The sequence below is a fragment of the Sylvia atricapilla genome, chromosome 5, assembly GCF_009819655.1.
Source record: "Sylvia atricapilla isolate bSylAtr1 chromosome 5, bSylAtr1.pri, whole genome shotgun sequence".
Lineage (NCBI taxonomy): Eukaryota > Metazoa > Chordata > Aves > Passeriformes > Sylviidae > Sylvia > Sylvia atricapilla.
Genome location: NC_089144.1, coordinates 33,143,674 through 33,163,174, shown reverse-complemented (window position 1 = coordinate 33,163,174; position 19,501 = coordinate 33,143,674). Strand labels below are relative to the sequence as shown.

At 41.3% G+C, this 19,501-nt stretch overlaps 1 protein-coding gene across 3 annotated transcripts in view; it reads right to left on the bottom strand.

The window, feature by feature from the left end:
• MSRB3 (methionine sulfoxide reductase B3) overlaps positions 1-19,501 on the bottom strand; it is a 78,426-nt gene that overhangs the window by 52,871 nt on the left and 6,054 nt on the right. For 2 of the 3 annotated variants that reach the window (XM_066319124.1, XM_066319127.1), the window contains exon 2: positions 4,992-5,118. In XM_066319124.1, the coding sequence (XP_066175221.1) occupies positions 4,992-5,118 (127 nt within the window). The remainder of the gene's footprint in view (positions 1-4,991; positions 5,119-19,501) is intronic. The other variant, XM_066319125.1, reaches the window with a different exon arrangement.

The following is a 19,501-nucleotide window of genomic DNA, read 5'->3' as shown; positions in this document are numbered from 1 at the left end:
GTCTTTGTGCATGATCTGGGAGCACAAGAAATGTCTCATCATCCCAATGCTTCTCAGTGCAAGAATCACTGAGGAGCTTCCACCCAGATGTGGCAGGGATGAACAAAAGGAGGGAGAGTACAAAACTCCCCTAGAACAAGGACTTGAGAGCAAAAAAAACAGAGCAAAATAACAAACTCTAGGGAGTGCAACAGAAGGCTTCTAGTCTTCTTTATGATCCCAAGTTTGGCAAATATCAGGCACTCTTAAGAATATTACACCCAGAGATACCTACTAATAAATTTCATCTTAAAATGCATTAAGTAAGGTATTCTAGACTGAATACAAAGGAAACAGTTGTAAATACAGTACAATATCAAATATACTCCCATTAAGACAGCTATATGTGATTTTTAAAACCATTCCAAAAATTTTAAAGCCATTCCAAAAATATTATATTATGCTCTATTATGATAATACAACGTTCTACTATCATATGACTGAAAGGCAAACATAAACACTGGCATTTATATAATAATGACACATGAAAGTTTTCACATGCTATTCACTATTGTGATCACATAGCACAGATTTTCCACTCTTTTCAAAAGTCTACCTCATCACTGCGGGGAGACAGTCAACTAGGTATTTCTAAGACTGTGTTTTAAATTTAAAAATCTATTTTTGATCCAAATTGATATTTGCATTTTTTTAAAATTTAGCTGGATACAAATGAGTTTTAATTTTTGCCCCCCAGCCAGTTCTGAGGAACAAGTACATTCATCTGAGACATTGTATGGCATACTTAAACCCAGAGCAAATTTTTATGTTCAACATATAAACCCCAGAAAATATGAATTTATAATAAAAACATTGACAGGCATTTAACCACAGCTGTGTGGATGGTTTATGCTATGCAATATCAGTCTTACTTTTATTTTCTTTAGGACCGTGTGAACAGACATCTGTAGTAGTACATCTCTGGTGACACACATTACGGAAAACTATGGGGAAGTTATAACACACATTATAGAAATATCTCTGAACATAGAAACAGACAATATGAAATGTCACACTTAGGTCACACAAAGTTTGACAGCAACTACCATACTTTGAACCCACAAGACTAAGGTCCTTACTAGACTTTTGGTCATTAAAGCCACATCTGGCAAAGAGTATGCACTCAGATATTTCATTGACATGAGCAGTTTGAGAGTTCAGAGAAACAAATGCATACAAATGATTCGTGTATGCAAATGTTTTCAAGATCTGCTCCTAAAAGCTATTCTTTATGTTAACACATTACTCCTAAAAGTCCAGTTTTGAGACCAAATAATTTTCCATTCACTATTAATTTCAATTTTATGAAAAGACATTATAATAAAACTTACAATTAACATTAAGATTTAGTAAAAGAATGAGAAACCATACTATAGATATTTACTTAATAAAAACTTACACCATATGCCCAACACCATCTTCATACAGATGCATTGTAGTTTAATGTTAGAAAAGTACAGTTTCCTACTAGTAGTTATTTTAGTAATTAAACACTACACAACAATTCGATATTACCTAGGACTTTATTATATGGAAAAAAAAACCCCAACCTTAAGTCTACCCCTATAATTTCTTTATCATTTCTTTTGCTTAATTTTACAAGCACCACAATTTTCTTTGATCTACAGGAGAGGAAAAGCCAAATTATCACATGCAAAAAATGTGATGTAAGCAGCACAACATTCAGTGTTAAAGAAATAAAGGGTCTTTTAAGAAATGAGAACCCATAATAATTAAAAGACACAGCAAAGCAATATAAGCTATCTTTATGCGTTACAGCTTGGTGGTCTGCTTCAGAAAACATATGTACATGGAATCTGCATAATCATGACTTGTATCAGTTGCTTCTTAGTATGCATAAAGGAGATGAAGTAGTTTTATACTAAAAGTTTGGTGGTGATTGTTGTGATTTTGGAGTGTTTTTTTTAAAGACTTAACTTCTGTAAATTAAATCCTGGCAGGTGCTGAGTGCGTCCTACATTGCCAGAGAAATTCAGAACATTTAACTCTAATAAAGAGGGCTCAAGGAGCAACATCTCTGTGTCACACAACAGACACAACGGAGCTGTAGTCATCACTGACAACAAGAAACCTTATGCCAGTGTGATGGTAGTTTGCATATGGACAAAGATTTTGCTTTTTTTCCCAGTATTCTCACTGTTCTTAAAATACTTGCAAAAGTTCCTAAGGTCTCAGGGTGTACTTTCTGTGTGAATGACTCCTAGACGGGAAGTTTTTCATGTAGCCCTGGGTGTGTAGAACAGCAAATGCCTAGTGCCATCTACTGGGCGCACCTGCTCCTGCTCAGGCTTGCCGTCTTGCCTACAAAAAATGTTATGGGCAGTGGGGCACTAGGTGTGGACACATTGAAACGTTTAGGCCTAACTTCAGCAAGAAAATATTTTAAAAATACAATTTAGAGGAACAGATCCGCACTCCAGGTGCTAATATACAAACAGAAAAAGAACAAGTAAAAACACTTCACTACTTAAAATAGAAGTTCAAAGAAGAGAGAGTTCATCTCTATTCTAATACCTCCCAATAGTTTTTAATTAATTTAACGGGGGGGGGGGGGGTGGAAGGGATGGGAAGAGGGAGAAGAAAAATAAATCCCTTGTTTCTGATCTGCAACTATATATTAAATATAAATTATATATTGCATTGTGTTACTTTGTTCCTTACAGGGAGGACAGAGGTACCATTCCAAATATAGAAATTGAAACAATACTTTCATTCATGTCCTTGTCCTGCAAATATTTAACTGCATAGGGTTTAAAACATTGTTTGAAAGCTCAGTTAATGCTCTGATGGCACTTTGCTTTATGAGATCGGGTTCCAGAATGTTAAAAAGTTTTGTTCCATATTGAATTTGCTTCTGAATTAGAAGGTGGCCAAGCTCCACACTCTCCCAGACTTAGTGGACACATGACATGGCAGTATGGTTACAGGACTGCAATTCACAGTACTGGATGGTGGGAAAAGTACTAGCCCAAAGTATTATGTTATAAAAAGCTCATGAGAACTTGGGGTGTTTTCTGTATATTCAGAAGTCAAAGTCACAGGGCATTGTGGCATTTAACCAGATGTTGGCTCTACATTTCCTTCCCATGCTTTATTTGATATATGCTATGCCATTTACTTGCAACCCCTTAAATACAGCACATACAAAAACCCAAACCAAAGGCAAAGCAAGCCTATGTTAATTTTTAAACATCTGGGGAATTTAGATTACTCTTAAAATATGTGAGATATGTGATTGTATATTATTCCACTGTTAGCAGATGAATTTGGGTTTGTTATATATAAATACCCCTCTATATATATCTTTATAAAGTAGTCAGTCAGAGGAACTCAATCTATTAATGGTCCCACAGACAGGGATCTAAGAGATGAGAATAAAGAGTAGTGTTAACTTTTTATTCAAAAATGTGACTACTGAATTATGACAGAAAATTACTTGATAAAACAACTAATGTAGTGCTTTGGAAACAGGTACAGGGACAGCAAAACCTCCCATGGGCTGTGTGTGTTTCTAGCTGGTCAGCTTGCAGATCTCCTTTTCAGAGAGGGAACAAAATGGCCAGAAGACTGAGTGTCCCCATGTTAAGGTAGACACCAGCAATATGAGCACACATCGAAAGATGCATAATGAGGCCTAAGGAAATATGCTTACCCTATATTTTTAGGATTTTAAATCTGGCTCAGCAGCAAATATAACAGGAAACTGAGGTCAAGCTGACACAATGTGGGTTATTCTCTCTCTTCCTCAATATGTGTTTGCAGTTCCTATCAAGGTTAATAGGAGTTTTGTGCACATGTGGGGGAAATGGAACGTAAATGCTGCAAAAATTGGACTCAGATTTAGTTCAAATAAAGTCTAATATGCTTTAGGAAAATCCATCTGCTTGAAAACTAATGTCTTATCACTGAAAAAAAATCTTTAAAACATCACCTCCATATGGTTGCTAAGTCCAGGTCTGGGAGAAACACTTGTAACATTGTGTACTCTTATGAAGGAGTTGTGAGTACAGCACAAACACCCAAGCTGGCCCATTTTTGAGGCTTCAAACAGAGGTCAGCCAGAACTGTACTTTTTTTATTTGGGCATCAAGAAAATTTCTAGTAATGTTCAAAATTAGTACAGCTTATATTTTCTTCCACATAACCCTGTACACTGACATTATTATGCTGACATTACAGATTGTTGCCATTTAAGTGAAACACAAAATACTTAGGCTCAAGGTTTTCATGATATAATAAATTCATGTAGATGGGGTCTTATGGCACCCTTCCCAGATCTAATGGACAAACCTGGACCTTACATGAAATTTGCAGCTGCATGTGGGCATTAAATTGCATGTTTCCACTTAGTAATGTAGAGAAGTGTCATGTAACTAAGGAATATGCTGTCAGAGGAATGAAAGAATTAAATTTTAAATTCTGCACCCTTTTTGTACATGATTTGTACAAGTATAATTTGAAATTGAATTATACTTGATTTATAATAAAAATGTGAAAAGAAACACATGGAGTATAACTATATTATACTGCTAAATACTTTGAAAAATATTTTTAAACCTACATTTTAATACCAATCAACATGTGAAATTCTTTTAGATATTCTCTTTTAAAATTAGGAATGGCATTTAATAAAATATTGGCAGTTTAATGACACAGTTTTTGCCAAGAATGAGGAAATAATATAAGATTTAACAGACAGAATTTTGGACAAGGAAGCCAGCATTTCCAAGCTTCTTAAAATCTTGGATATGAAATCGCTCACTCAACTCAGTGACTTCTATCAAAAAGAAAAAAAACCAGTGCAAATAAACTTCTGCTTCAAAGGAAAATTTAAACAGAACAACCCATGGCACATTGTTTCCTGCAGCAGAGACACCCATTCCTACAAGGGCCTTTATTATGCATGACACAACAAGCAGCACCCATTCAACCTGAGGGAAGCCCACAGGCTCGCAGGGCCACTGGCTGGCTCTTTGTCACCAAATGCAGCAGGTTGAATGCAGACATCACTGTGATATCCTCACCAACAAAACCAGAGGCAAAGAACAGGGGCAAGAGCTGAGTAGGGAAGAAAAAAAAAAGAAAAAAAAAAAGATGAGAACAAATTAAAACATCAAAAATGTTAAGATACAGTCACAGAAAAAAACAGTACTTAAAATTATATAAGACCACGACATGAGACCACAATTCTAAATGCACTTTCTCTTATGCATTTAACACATTTTTGCTACCCCATCCCCAACATTTTGAGACATACCACACAGTATTCAGTGAAACCATTTTATATGCTACGAAGTGAGAGGGACTGGACATTTTTATAGGGGGCATTCACAACAGCTGCTTTAGATACTCAACTGAGAGCAACTTGGGGTAGTAGCCTAGTTACAAGTGCAGGGGCAAACCTCAGCTAGATAGTAGGAATCCTGCTTGGAATATCCAGGAATGCTGGGCAGATCAAACATGCAAGCTTTTCATATTTATTTTATTTAAACCAAGATCACATTCCACAACATTTCTGAATGGTGAATGCTGGAAACCAGTCATTGCTAAAAATTGTTCTTCTGATGACTTGTTTGAGGAATATGACATTTCATTGTAATAAACTTGCCAGATATCTTAAAACCATGGGTTTTCAAAGGCAGGAAATAATTCATGTTGTAAACTGTCCATGAGATATATTTAAACAATCTTCCAGCCAGTTCAAATATAGCAAACAGAGAGATGGCAGTCAAGAGATTTTATTTCAGAAGGGTTTAATGCACAAATACTGATTGTTCCATGCACCCCACAATGGGAAAGAGGAAATGCAGCTGCCTTATAGCCTAGCCATGCATATGCATAGCCACAGCTCGCTTTAGATTTAGATGCCGGACTGGAGCCAATCCCCAGCCAAAGTCAGTAGAGAAACTCTCCGGGACTCTCGTGGCAGCGGGATCAGGCCGCAGGCAGCTGTGGAGCAGCAGGGCAGGTCTCCCGGGCTCCTGTCAGCCCCACTCTCCGGTCTGTGGCAGCCCAGGAGCCGCGGGTCACAGTCCTGCCACGGCGGGGGACAAACTGACCGCGGCCTCGTCCTGAGAACGAGACTGTGCGAGGAAGGACACTTGTACAGAGCACCCCTAACAGGTGCAGAGGGGCCATGCCTGACAGCATCCAGCGTCAGCCCGGACGGGACTCTGAGCAACCAGATGTAGGCGGAGTTGTCCCTGCCCTTGGCTGGGGGTTGGATTAAGTGGCCTTTAAAGATCTCTTCCGAGCCAAACCGTTCTGTGGTAATTCCGTAACTAACGCGGACGCAGCCCCTAGCCGTACCCCTTACCAAACCGGTCTGGAGAGCATCTGACAGAAGCCTGCTCGCGTGTACACGCCTCACACGGTCGTATCCAAACCGAACTTGCTACGAGAACCGCGAGTTCGTGCTGCCCGACGGCGGCGGGGCAGGGGGCCGGGAGGGCACTGGGGCAGGCAGCCCGTGGGCGCCGTCACAAACACGTCCCCGTCACTGCGGCTGCGGAGCCGCGCCAAAACCAGCGCCAACCCCTCCGGAGCTGACCGCCCGGAGAACAGAGCAGCTCCGCCCTTGCCCCGCAGCCGGCGCTCTCCCACTGTCCCGCAGCCGGCGCTGTCCCGCTGTTCCCACTGTCCCGCTGTCCCGCTGTTCCCACTGTTCCCACTGTTCCCGCTGTCCCACTGTTCCCACTGTTGCCGCTGTCCCACTGTTCCCGCTGTCCCACTGTTCCCGCTGTCCCACTGTCCCGCTGTCCCACTGTTCCCACTGTTCCCACTGTTCCCACTGTTCCCACTGTCCCACTGTTCCCGCTGTCCCACTGTTCCCACTGTTCCCACTGTTCCCACTGTTCCCACTGTTCCCGCTGTCCCGCTGTCCCGCTGTCCCACTGTTCCCACTGTTCCCGCTGTCCCGCTGTCCCACTGTTCCCACTGTTCCCACTGTTCCCACTGTTCCCGCTGTCCCGCTGTCCCACTGTTCCCGCTGTCCCGCTGTCCCACTGTTCCCGCTGTCCCACTGTCCCGCTGTCCCACTGTCCCGCTGTCCCGCTGTCCCGCTGTCCCGCTGTCTGTTCCCACTGTCCCGCTGTCCCACTGTTCCCACTGTCCCGCTGTTCCCGCTGTCCCGCTGTCCCGCTGTCCCGCTGTCCCACTGTTCCCACTGTTCCCACTGTCCCGCTGTTCCCACTGTTCCCGCTGTCCCGCTGTCCCACTGTTCCCACTGTTCCCACTGTTCCCGCTGTCCCGCTGTCCCACTGTTCCCGCTGTCCCACTGTCCCGCTGTCCCACTGTCCCGCTGTTCCCGCTGTCCCACTGTCCCGCTGTCTGTTCCCACTGTCCCGCTGTCCCACTGTTCCCACTGTCCCGCTGTCCCACTGTCCCCACTGTCCCGCTGTCCCACTGTTCCCGCTGTCCCGCTGTCCCGCAGCCCTGGGCTGAGGCGCTCCGGCAGCGGCGGCATCGCGCGCCCCCTGGCGGCCGTTAGCCCGCCCCGGCCCGTGCGGGTGGCGCCCCCTGGCGGCCGCTGCCCAGCGCACTCCTGCGAGGCGCTGCACTGACGGACAGACAGACGCTGCCTCCCTGCCCTCCTCCTCATCATCCCTCTTTCAACTGTAAACAGTTAAGAGGAAATTATTTTAAATTCCCGGGAATTATAAAATAGATCCTAGCCTCTTGAAAATGTCAAGAATTTCAGTGTTCAAAAATGTTATTTTTTACCGTCATGTATTCATAAAGGCTTGGAGCATATGCAAGTCCTGAGAGCCCAATAAAACATCACTGAGCATCCATGAAAGTACTTTATTGCAGTTAATCTAATTTATTCTTTTATTGCTAATGCTTTGATTGCTGTATATCAATGTACTTGATATAATTACTCTGTACATTATATCAATGCCCAGTAGTTCCAGTGGAAGGAGCCCTCCTGGTGCCAGATACTGTATGCACACAACCCCTGCTGCAGGAAGCTCACAGAGCCCTATAAGAATGGCTTGTGAAGAGAAGTGCAGTCAAACTCATTGCAATTAACACGTTCTGTTTGGAGGTGTTTCACCCCACCTGCCAGTTCAATGGGTATAAAGAACAGATTTAGGGAGAATGACAGTAACACTGAGACAGGTTCATATCTTTCCTCTGCTCTTGCTGTGGTGCATACAAGCTATGCCGTAGCCTTTAGCAGGCTCAGGTGCCGTGTTTATATTTCTGATTTACTTAAGAGGAACAGCCAGAGTATGACAAGAAACATAGGAAGAAGTCCAGAGAAGGGCAATGTTGTTGGTGAAGTGTCTGGAGCACAAGTCTGATGAGGTGTGGCTGAGAAAGCTGGGGTTGGTTAGCATGAAGGAGGGTCAGGAGTGATGTTACCACTCTCTTCCACTACCTGAAAGAACATTGTAGCCAGGTGGGAGTCAGCCTCTTCTCCCAGGCAAGTAACAGTATGATGAGGAGGTTTAGGTTGGGCATTAAGAATTTTATCACGGAAGAGGTGATTAGACATCGAAGTGGGCTGCCCAGCAAGGTGCCATGGTCTACTTGACAAGTGATGCCGGGGAAAAGGTTGAACTCAATGATCTCAGAGGTCTTTTCCAACCTAAATTGTTCCGTGAAAACACCATCCTGGGAATAGATGGCGAGTGGTTTAACCTCCCATGCTATACATGCCTAGCCCTCTATAGGTTAAGCAAAGCCCCCATGTTGGTGCTGAAGGTACCTGCCTGAGCCCCAAGGGAGCCCAGCTGTACTCCCACAGCACCCCACCTTGCCAGTGCTAGGGTCAGGTGGCCTGGGGACAACAATGCTAACACAACTGCCATATGCCTGAGCCACAGTGAGTACTGCAGCACGGCACTTCCACCACACAGACTTACTGGCCCCATATCTTTATTGCAGTTCTGCAATATGCCACTTTCCTGTAAGGACAGATGCTACATGAAGAGGTCAGAGCAGAACTCACAATGCAGGAAAGGACATGATGCTTTTACACATCATTTTTTGGGTTTATTTTGGTGGATTGCCCTTTTTGTAAAAACACGGGCTTCTTGCTGTGGTGTCTGGAACACCTAGGACAATGTTGCCTCCTCCACAGTAGTGCTAGGAGTCGTCAGACCCCTTGGAGCCCCTTCACTGCACTTCACTCTTCAACAGAGTACAACATGGCTCTTCCATCTGTCTGACTCTCATAAGATGGACACCATGTTCAGCAACAGCTTGTAAATCTTGTAACTTACAGATAATACAAATACAGCAGTAACTATGTCATTGCCTGGATTTCAGAAGCAGTTTTCTAGGATACGCATTTTAACGCCAGGGAAGCCGCCCTTTTAGGAGCCTAATGTTGGCAAATATTAAGGAATCACCAGCTTTCAAGAGCTTCTATATTGTCCATCGCGGACATTCAGAAAATATAAGTTTGGCCCCAAAATTATTAGCTATAAAGTAACATAGGTCTGTCAAATTTGTGCTTCGGAAATTAAGAACTTTGAATGTACTCAGGGTATGTTTTTTCAACCTCTGTCTGCAACTAGAAAAATTTCTTTGGGTGAAGGCAACTTGAGAGGTTAAATTCTGATATTACCACATCTTGTTTTTAAGAGCAGTAGGGGAAACATCAAGAGTCTCGGGAGCTTGTAACACTACTGGTTTAAATTTTTCCGTATTCAGTGTTATTCCTGACAAGTCAGGTCCATAATTCCTAAAATGACATGAGAATCCCAGCTCTAACAAGAAAGAACATGAAGTTTTAGCTCTTTACAAGTCAATTTTAAAAAACCCACAAATTCATAAGGGAAGGATCAGGGGGGTTTTTCTTGCCCCAAAAATAAGACCTTAGTAGTGTGAGGTTTCTACTTTTTTCCAATTTCCCTTCCCCCAGCCCCAAGTCTCTAGCTTCATTTGGAGGGCAGGAAACAATTAAGAGATAGGCACACACTAGTCAGAGAGCCAGGCTCCCAGGCTCTTGTCAGGAATTCCTATGTCACTGGAAAAAGCAAAGAGCAAAAATATTGCCATACTAAAGAAAGCCAAATCAGTTAGAAAGAAGTAAGGGCCTGGGTGTCTACTCAAGTGTTAAATTAACAGTTTAATTTTTATCACTGTTTGTTTTGTAAAGTTTTTTTCAGTCCAGCCATAAGTTTGAACGGTTGTTTGCAAAGGGTTTACTTATCTATTTTGACACAAAGCAAACTTTAACCAAATGCCTTTTTTTTTTTTTTTTCCCTTTTGATCACCTAAAGCTGCTGCCAGTGTCTTTCTGAATTTGTCTTTCTGACCTGTCTTTCTAAACAATTACTTACTCCCTAGTCATTTTTCCCTTAGCACATTCTGTGCTAACACCAAAGACCTTGGTCTTTCCTGCTCTCCACTGTACTTGGTGGCTTTAAGAGACTTTACTGTTTGCAGGTAATGTCTCAGGTTTGTCATGGTGTATGCTAAAGTGCAGACAAAGGCAATGTTGAACAGCTTGTAAGAGATGTTTAATAAACTATCATGAAGCTGCCAGCTGTGGCAGGAGATTGGAGTACAGGAAGACTTCTCAGCAGGGGCCTGATGACTGCTGGTTATTTATCAGTGGAAGGAGAGACGAGTTCCAGTTCCTACTCCAATTCAAGATCTCTAATTCTGAAACTAGCACCCTTTGCAGGGCACAAAGTATTCTCACACTTATATACCTCATTTCATGGGCTGTCCTAGCCTCCCAACAGCCTGAGAGAACCAAGAGGAGGCAGTCTTCAGCCCTCAAAATCACACACATCCTGTAAATATGCATTTGTGCCTTATAATTATATTTTTAGACAACTGCATGTTTCAATGCACCGTACTGTATTTGAAGCATTTGGCACAAAGTAGAAAATGTAATTGACAAAAGCCTTGGAAAGGATAATTTAGATTATATATTAGGAAGAAATTCTTCACTGTGAGAGTAGTGAGACACTGGAGCAGGTTGCCCAGAGAAGTGGTGAATGTCCCATCCCTGTAAGTGGTCGAGGCCAGGTTCAATGGGGCTCTGAACAACCTGGTCTAGTGGAAGGTGGCCCTGCTCACAACAGCGGTTTTGGAACTAGATGAACATTAAGGTCCCTTCCAACCCAAACCATTCCATGATCCTATGAAATTTACTTTAAGGAGAGCTTTTAGGCTCTCGATTTTCATATGCTTGTACATCTATTGATAATGCAAACTAGGTGTCTTCAAAAGTTTGTGATTTGCTATTTGCATTTAAAATACATAGCAAAAGCTCACTAGCTCACTGTCTGATGAGAATAAAATACTTTAATCATTAACAGTTAAGTTAACAATAAAGATAATTATAAATTTAAGCTTCTCAAAGACTTATTGAAGAGGAGGAAAGCATTCTAAATGAAATTAGTTGCATTACCCTTACAGATCTACAGAAGTACTGTAGCATATGATTTGCATGCTTGTCAGCATATATTGCCCTCCCCCCCAATATTAGCTTCTCAATTACAGACACAGAAATCTGGAGTATTAGACCTCAATTCCCACTTCACTTTTAAGACTCTCAATTAAAATATGTTCCCCTTAGCTTCTTGTACTGGAATGTGCAAACAAAATGGCAATCCTGACTACTTTTAGGAAGTTTACATTGTGCCCTGATAAAAGAGGTAATTACTGCCATACTTCATAATATTTGAATGGAACACCAGGAAATGTCAAGGTTTAAACTTGAAGTTAGTACTGCCATTAGAAACAGTGAAGTTCAAAACCTTTTTTTTTTTTCTTTTTCTTGAATTCTACATGTTCTCTTACACTGGATTTTGTTCTTAAACCCTTCCCAGAGCAACTGAAATTCTAACCTAAAAACCTTCCTCCAAAACGCACATTTTCAAGAACCAGGTTGGCTCACATATGCTTTAGGATACTGTCAGATCCAGGTGTTTTAATGGCCCTAACCTATAGGAATGATCATTTGCAAAGCAACCAGAAAAATCACTAACTGGGGAGTCTATTCAGTGTTTCATAACATGGACTGTAGCAGTTGTCCCTGCACCTGCAGAGCCAGCAGGGCTGTAGGTGGTAAACACCACCTGGGCACAATGAGCATGACACACACCACGGGTGCTCAAGCTCGAGGGGTGCACGAGGCCCTCCCCAGTCCCACAGCTTCCTCAGCTTCCTCACAGTGCCCACAGGCCAGTCCTCCTTCTGTGAAATGGAGTTATGCAGTCCAGTGTATTGATGCTCCTGAGGTATCCTTATATTCTAGCTGGGAAACTTCAGCAGCAATGCCTTCTGTATTCTTCCTGTTAATGGTGGGAGTAGGGAAGGAAGAAAAAAGTCTAAAGGTTGAGATCAGACAAAAAACCAGAGGAAAGCAGGAGAAGAGAATGAGCAGAAATGCTCATCAGCTTACACTGAGTCCCACTCTGTGATGCACAATTGACAAGCATCACCTTATGGACTAATACCCTATATACTTTATCCTTAAACTGCATAAAGGTTCCTACTGAGGTGAATCAGAGATATTTTCAGGAGTTCAGCCCTTAGTCTGAGCTTTATTAGCCAGACTTAAGTCCTCCATCTAAGAGAGATGAGGCTTCCACAACAGATTTTAGACTATCATAGAGCCTAAAATTATCTTTCCAATAAAAAATCACAAAAATTCTTGGAAAACAAACCAGATTTTGAAACCTCTGCCCACGATTCAGCATAATCTCACTGATTCCAACTGCTGACAAAAAGATATGCTATGTGAGGAGGCACCATATATCTGTGTTTCCATTTGTATTAGAATGGTTCTCCAGAATAGAAAAATTATTTATACTTATAAAAGAAAAACACAACATCTGAGCAGAAAACAAATATATATATTTAATTTTCATCTAATTATCAAATTGAGCTAACATTCTCTCTAGCATCATAGAAAACTCACTATCTTTCACAGGAATAACACTTTCTGTATGCTGAACTGACCACTGCATTGTTCCCCTCTCCTGCTAGGAAAAAAACAGCTTGGCAACAACGAGGCTGCTGTGACTAAAGCCCAAGGGTGTGTCCAGGGACCAGCTATAAAGAACCTGAGAAGTGAGAAAATAATCAAAACAAGTGAGTTTTTGAAGGCTGCACACTCCCAAAAAGCAACAAGGGGAAAGGCATATTAATGCCTCCCTGTTAGACAACTGGCTCCCATAGACAAGAAAACTGTGGGGTTGATTTCTCCTTGTTTTACTACTAACATTTACACATAGCAGAGCAGTGATACCTATCCCCTCTAAACAAGCAAAGGATGTGGCCCATGGGGCTGTAGAGAACATCCATGTTACACTGAGTAGGAGTGGAGGAGGGAGGCAATTGTTTCTCCTTTAAGTAATACAGAAGAGGGTCCTTGCTCAAGGGACTCTCACTTCATCCTTAGGGAGGGTAGTAAAATGGAAGATTTCATTAACGTAGAGACAAGACAGCACAAGCCTTGTGATCAACAGATGAAATGGGAAAAGTGAAACTGCAAAGAAAAAAAAAAAAGTAGACACCCCAAGGAAGGGAAGGAACAAGACAAGTAAGGAGTCCCCAAGCCTGAGATGAAAGAGGATTCCTGGCTAAGGGCAGAAACCAGTGAGTCTCTCAGTCATGCAAGTGGTCATGCATCTGTCATTTGCAGATCGTTTCCCAATAGTTACGACTGGCAATACTTCCCAAAGGAAAGTAAATATAGGTCAATTGGGATTCCCCCCCACTCCTGCTCCTCCCAGATCTTATGCACTAAAATAGTGCTGAGCTGCACTTTCATTTTCCCTGACTTGGTAGCCTGCCAATATGCAGCACATTCCTTTTACGGCAGTGAGTTTATAACTACAACAGTCATAAACTATTCTTAAATGGGTCTTTTCCGAGAACCACGATCCTTTCAACATCTTGAAAAATTTCTCATCTTTTGCAGTCCAGGCAGTCCTCTCCAGCACAGTTGTAAAGATTTAATTGCTTCTCATCCTGAGATGATGAGATACAATTGTTCTGGAAATAACCTTTTAATTTAACAATTCCTACTGGCAAGCTCAAAAGCTTTTTGTGTTGCACACCAATAAGGGATTTATTCTCAATACTAAAAAAATTAAATTAAAATTTCTGGGTTACTGCTGTGAATAGAACTATCCAAGGGGTACCCTAGCACTTGAAGACATGAAATCCATGTTTGCTGTCAGGTTGGTTTGATTAGGTATGTCTCCCTCTCTGCCACTATTTACATTGTCAGGCTTACTAATACAGCAGAGATAACAAGCTTTCTATTCTATTTTTAATTTGGGACAAATCCCATGCATCATGTTAAATACAACTTCCTTTTATAGCAATGAAGAGAAGCCCTTCAACAGAAATTTCTTTTAAATTGTGTTACACATTACTCTGTAACTCAGCAGACTTTTTCCTCACCTTACAAAGATTATTTGCCTGGCTAACAATACACAATAGATATGTGACACGAGCAGTTTCTCTTAGGTAGACTATCTCATAAATGAAGCAAAGAGAAAGCCTCCAGCTAACTGGTATGACTTAATAGGACTTCAAACCAGCACAACAGACCAGTACACTCTTTTGTTCCCCGATGAGATGTGTGCAAACCAGCCCTGCCGTGGGTTGTTTGCGGAGTGTGCGCTCCCGACCCACACGGCACCCACGGGCTGCGGGAGGGATGAAGGAAGCTGCCACTTCTGCTGCACAGGGAAGCTGCATTCTCAGACACTACAGATCACATAAATTTGATGACTGTCCTTTATGAGGCACTGTAAGGAAATGTAGAAATGACACTTATAGTCCACTGAAGGGGATGAAGTCCCTGAACACATGGGAGCCGAAAGAGTTGTGATTCCAGACAGGGTTTTTGCCCTCCAGTTTAATGAGTTCTCAGAGTAAAATCTGTACCAGGGAATAAAAACTCCCAACACTCCCTGCCACAGCAGGAAACTCAGGCATTCTCACTGGATGCCATGGAGTTATTACAATGTATATAGGAAATTACCAAAAGACAACCAGTAGGTCTATTGCCAGCAGATTTTTAAGATCTTTAAAACTCTTAATTGAAAAAGTGCTAATATCTGCCTACAAGTATAAGCACATAATGTGCCTATAGATGCCATGCACCCTGCTAGAAAAATAAACTTCCAGTGCAAAAGACACATTTGTCTTGTTTGTATCATTTCATTCATTCTGCATTATTCAGCACAAAACATTTGAAAGCTGAATTATCTTCCTGTATTTGTATTATTTCCTACTTGAGAAAATATAATTTTTAGATCAGGCTCTGAACCAGACCTGAGTATCTTGTATTTTGTAAAAAATATTTTTAAGTAAAGGGTTTATAAAATTTAGTTATGATCTCTGTCAGGTAGTATAACTAGAGGAATTCAGGTGGTGGTTACTTTTTTTGTCTTCCCAGATGCTAGAAAAGCCCTTGGAGTTAAAGACACCCTAGCTGCCAATCTCTCCCCAGCAGTCTCCCTTACATGGAAATTTTCCACGTGGCTTTCTCCACAAACCAATACCGCTCCTGACCGCCGAGCGGTGCCAGCTCCCTTTGATACAGCCACACACTGCACGGCCCCGTGAGCTGTCCTTCAAACAACATCCTCAGCGCACACAGCATATGTCAACAGAACAAAAGCATCCTTTAAAAACGTACTTTTGATCACACGGATCGTGTCACGATGGTATGCAGAGCAGCCTTATGAATACACAAGAAAACCTCAGCCTTTTATCCAAAAATATTTTTAAAAACATTATAGCATATAGAAGGTCTGACATTGAACAAATTAGAAAAAAAAAAAAAACACAAAAACAAAAACAAAAACAAAAACAAAAAAAAAAAAAACAAAACCAAACAAACAAAAAGACACCATAAAATAATGCCTTCCTTATACACTGCAATCAGAACATTTATCATCCAAAAACCAAAGAATGTTTATGCAGCTGAAAAAAACCCCAAACATCTAATACATAACAAAATAAAATACCATCAAGTAAAACAGAAACTCCTCAGTCTTCTCTTGTCAAGGTCGTACTTTTATTTTTATGAATAGCAGTGAGAAGACACCACACCAAGTAAGGAAAGAGTCTAACTTAAGCTTTGAGTGAATACTGAATGTCAGTCACTGAAAAGTGAAAGAGCAAGGGAAAGTATTTCTGTCCTAACAGCAATAAATTTGATTCAAATATAAAGATCACTTGATTTTAAACCACTACCCAAATTTTCTGCCATTTAATAACCAGGATTGTATGTGCATCCACCTGTATTTAGGTAATTACAGGGATAAAAACATTATTCAAGACTCTCCTTCTTACAGGAGAAAATGTCATAGAGCCATAGAACCACAGAATGATTTGGGTTGGAAGGGTCTTTAAAGATCATCTGGTTCCAACTCCTCTGCCATGGGCAGGAGCACCTTCCACTAGACCAGGTTGCTCAAAGGCCTATCCAGTCTGGCCTCAAACATTTCCAGGGATGGGGCATCCACAGCTACTCTGAGCAACCTGTTCCAGTGCCTCACCACCCTCACAGTCAAGAATTTCTCTCTAATATCTAACCTAAATCTACTCTATTTCAGTTTGAAGTCACTCCAGGCCACAGTAACAAGTTCCTCTCCAGCTCTCTCGTAGCCCCATCAGGTACTGGAAGTGGCTTGGAGGTCTCTCCAGAGCCTTCTCTTCTCCAGGCTGAACCACCCCAGCTCTCTCAGCCTGTCTTCATAGAAGAGGTGCTCCAGCCTCTGAATACCTTCCAAAGACAAACTTTTTCAAAAAGTGGTTTCGCTAAATGGTATGTGGAATCTGTGATCTAAATTGTGATTTTCATTCCAGTACAGTTTAAAAATCCACAAACATAGCATTTTAATTTTTAATTAGCCAAACGTATTTACATTGTCTGTGCAGAACAAGAATCTGCACCTTTAGGCATCCTAAAGGTATTTTTCAAATCTTGAAATTTGAAAAAGAAGCATTAATTCTAGCAGAACTTGCTTAAATTATTTCCCTTCTCAATTTTCTTTGAAGTGTCCAAAACATGAAGGTGTCTCTTCCTCCTCTTTTAACTGATTGAAAATACTTATTAAACTTTACGTTTTTGTCAATCCACATTTCCCAGCCCTAAATGCATTCAAAAATACTCATCCTATACCCCTCCAGCTGGACTTGGAATAACCATGCAAAACCTCAGGACAGAAAGCACTTACCTTTGGGAAAAACCCCATAAATATTTTCTCCTGCTCCGTTAAAGCAGACTTACAGCAGTGCCAGGCCTGGCAGCAGCCACACAGGCATGGAGCCCCCCAAGGCAGTGCTGGTGCAGCTGGGGTGGCACCGGCCACCTGGCAACAATACAGACACCAGCTTCGATCTCCTCTTCCCTCAACCTTCTGCTGTTTTCAAGGCTTTGTAATTTAGCTTTCCTCTGGATCAATGTTCTAAGACAAATGTTGACGTTTTCTTTGCATAATCTGTCCCTAAAAGTGACATCTGTTCCACTTCCTTCAGCAGAGGCAGCAGCAGGCACCCGCAGGCAGCACTCCCCCCGCCACAGCCTGCTGTCAGGAACTTCATTAAGCATTGCCCCAAAATGCAGTTTGTTTCTGTCCTACTTGGACTCATGCTCTAAAAAAAGAAAATACTGCACTTAAGCTATCAGGGGCCCTCTTTCCCATCTTAGTCCTGATATTTCACACCACTCTGAGACATTAGAAATTCTTCAGCAACTCAGCCATGCCCCCAGAGCATCCTCCAACCCCAGCCCAGGGCCCTTCTCCTGTAGTGCACTTACAGCACATCTCAGTGAGGGCCTTCAGCATCCCTCAGTTTTATCAGGATAAAACAACGAAGGACGTGCCAGCTCTTTATCCACCTGAAGTATTTTTGAAATAATAATTACTGATTAGAATTCTGATACATTTTCTCAGTATGTTATTTTTATAGCCTTGGTATGTATTTACAGAAAGATTCACATTCTCTTACAGTTATCTATATGTTTGAAAATTCTATGTAGTTGCGAGGTGAAACAAATAAGAAAATTAATAAACCATAACCTACAATCAGTTAAGGCCATCTGCAAATTTCACACTTGGTAACCCAATACTAAGAAAACAAACCCAACACATCAGATTTCAGGCTGGAAATAGGACTGTTTAAGAAACAGCAGAGGCAGTTGCCTGAAGTAGTTGCAGTGACTATTTTCGAACTTGAAATCTGTTGTGCAGACCTTGCTCTGCACAAAAATTGTCACTGGAGCTGCCAAAGCCACCTTTTTTCTTTTTTCTTTTCTTTTCTTTTCTTTTCTTTTCTTTTCTTTTCTTTTCTTTTCTTTTCTTTTCTTTTCTTTTCTTTTCTTTTCTTTTCTTTTCTTTTCTTCTCTTTTCTTTTCTTCTCTTTTCTTTTCGATAAATCTTTATCAAAGTCTATCAAGCTTTCCATCTCATTCTTAGGAACTGCACCTCAGGTACTTTAGCTGGATAAATATGAGACTATCAAAAATTTGGCACACTAATGTTGATCACTATATTCCAGGATTATGGAGCTGCCCTGTGTGCCTGAAACTTTTCCCTGATGTTGCTCTTCCTCTCCTGACAGATTAGGAAATCTATCCTAAATATTTGGGAAAAAAGGAGGGGCAATTGTTCAGAAAAGAGCATTTATTTTGGAGGTTTTTAGAAAGGATTTTGCCTTTACAAAATCTCAAGAGAAAGACAGCAATATCCATTTTTTAAAGGAAGAAAAGACTAACTGGTGAATTACATGGCCATAAATCTATCTTCAACACACAGAAAACCCTTGAAACAAAAGGCTAAACAGTCCATAAACAGGCAATGAAAATTACCAAGCAGTAAGCCACCATGGTGGGCTTGCCAAAAGCTAACCCGTTAACTAACATACTTTACTTATTTCCTTGTACTCTACAGGCAGAAGAAAAGCAGCAAATCAAATAGACCTCAAATATAAAATATTTTTAAGAAAAGCAAAGTGGAAAAGCACTTTTCTTTTGGATTAAGGTCTGATATCCCAGGTGCAGAGCTGCTTGAATAAACACACTTGCTCAGTGCTTCTCCTACTGACCAGGGCCAAAACCCAGCAAGTAGTCCTACTAAAACTATAGAGACACAAACCTTCAAGGAGTGTGAAACACCCTGAAGAGCTGAGCAGAACTCAAGATAGTCTTAATAGATTGGAGAAATGGTCAAAAAACAGTGAGACAAAATTCAATACAGCCAAGTACAAAGAATCACGTTTGCACTTTAAAAGAAACCTTCAAATGCACAAAACAATCAAAATTAAGAATGCCAGACTAGCAGAAAAGGATGTCAGAGTTACAGTGACAATAAATTGAGCCAACAGTGTGAAAGTATTAAAAAAAAAAAAAGGCAGATAACAATTTGGAGTTTATTGAAAAGAGGAATATAATACATAACGGGAGGTACTGGGGAGGAAGTCTGGTCTGCTCAGTAGCAAT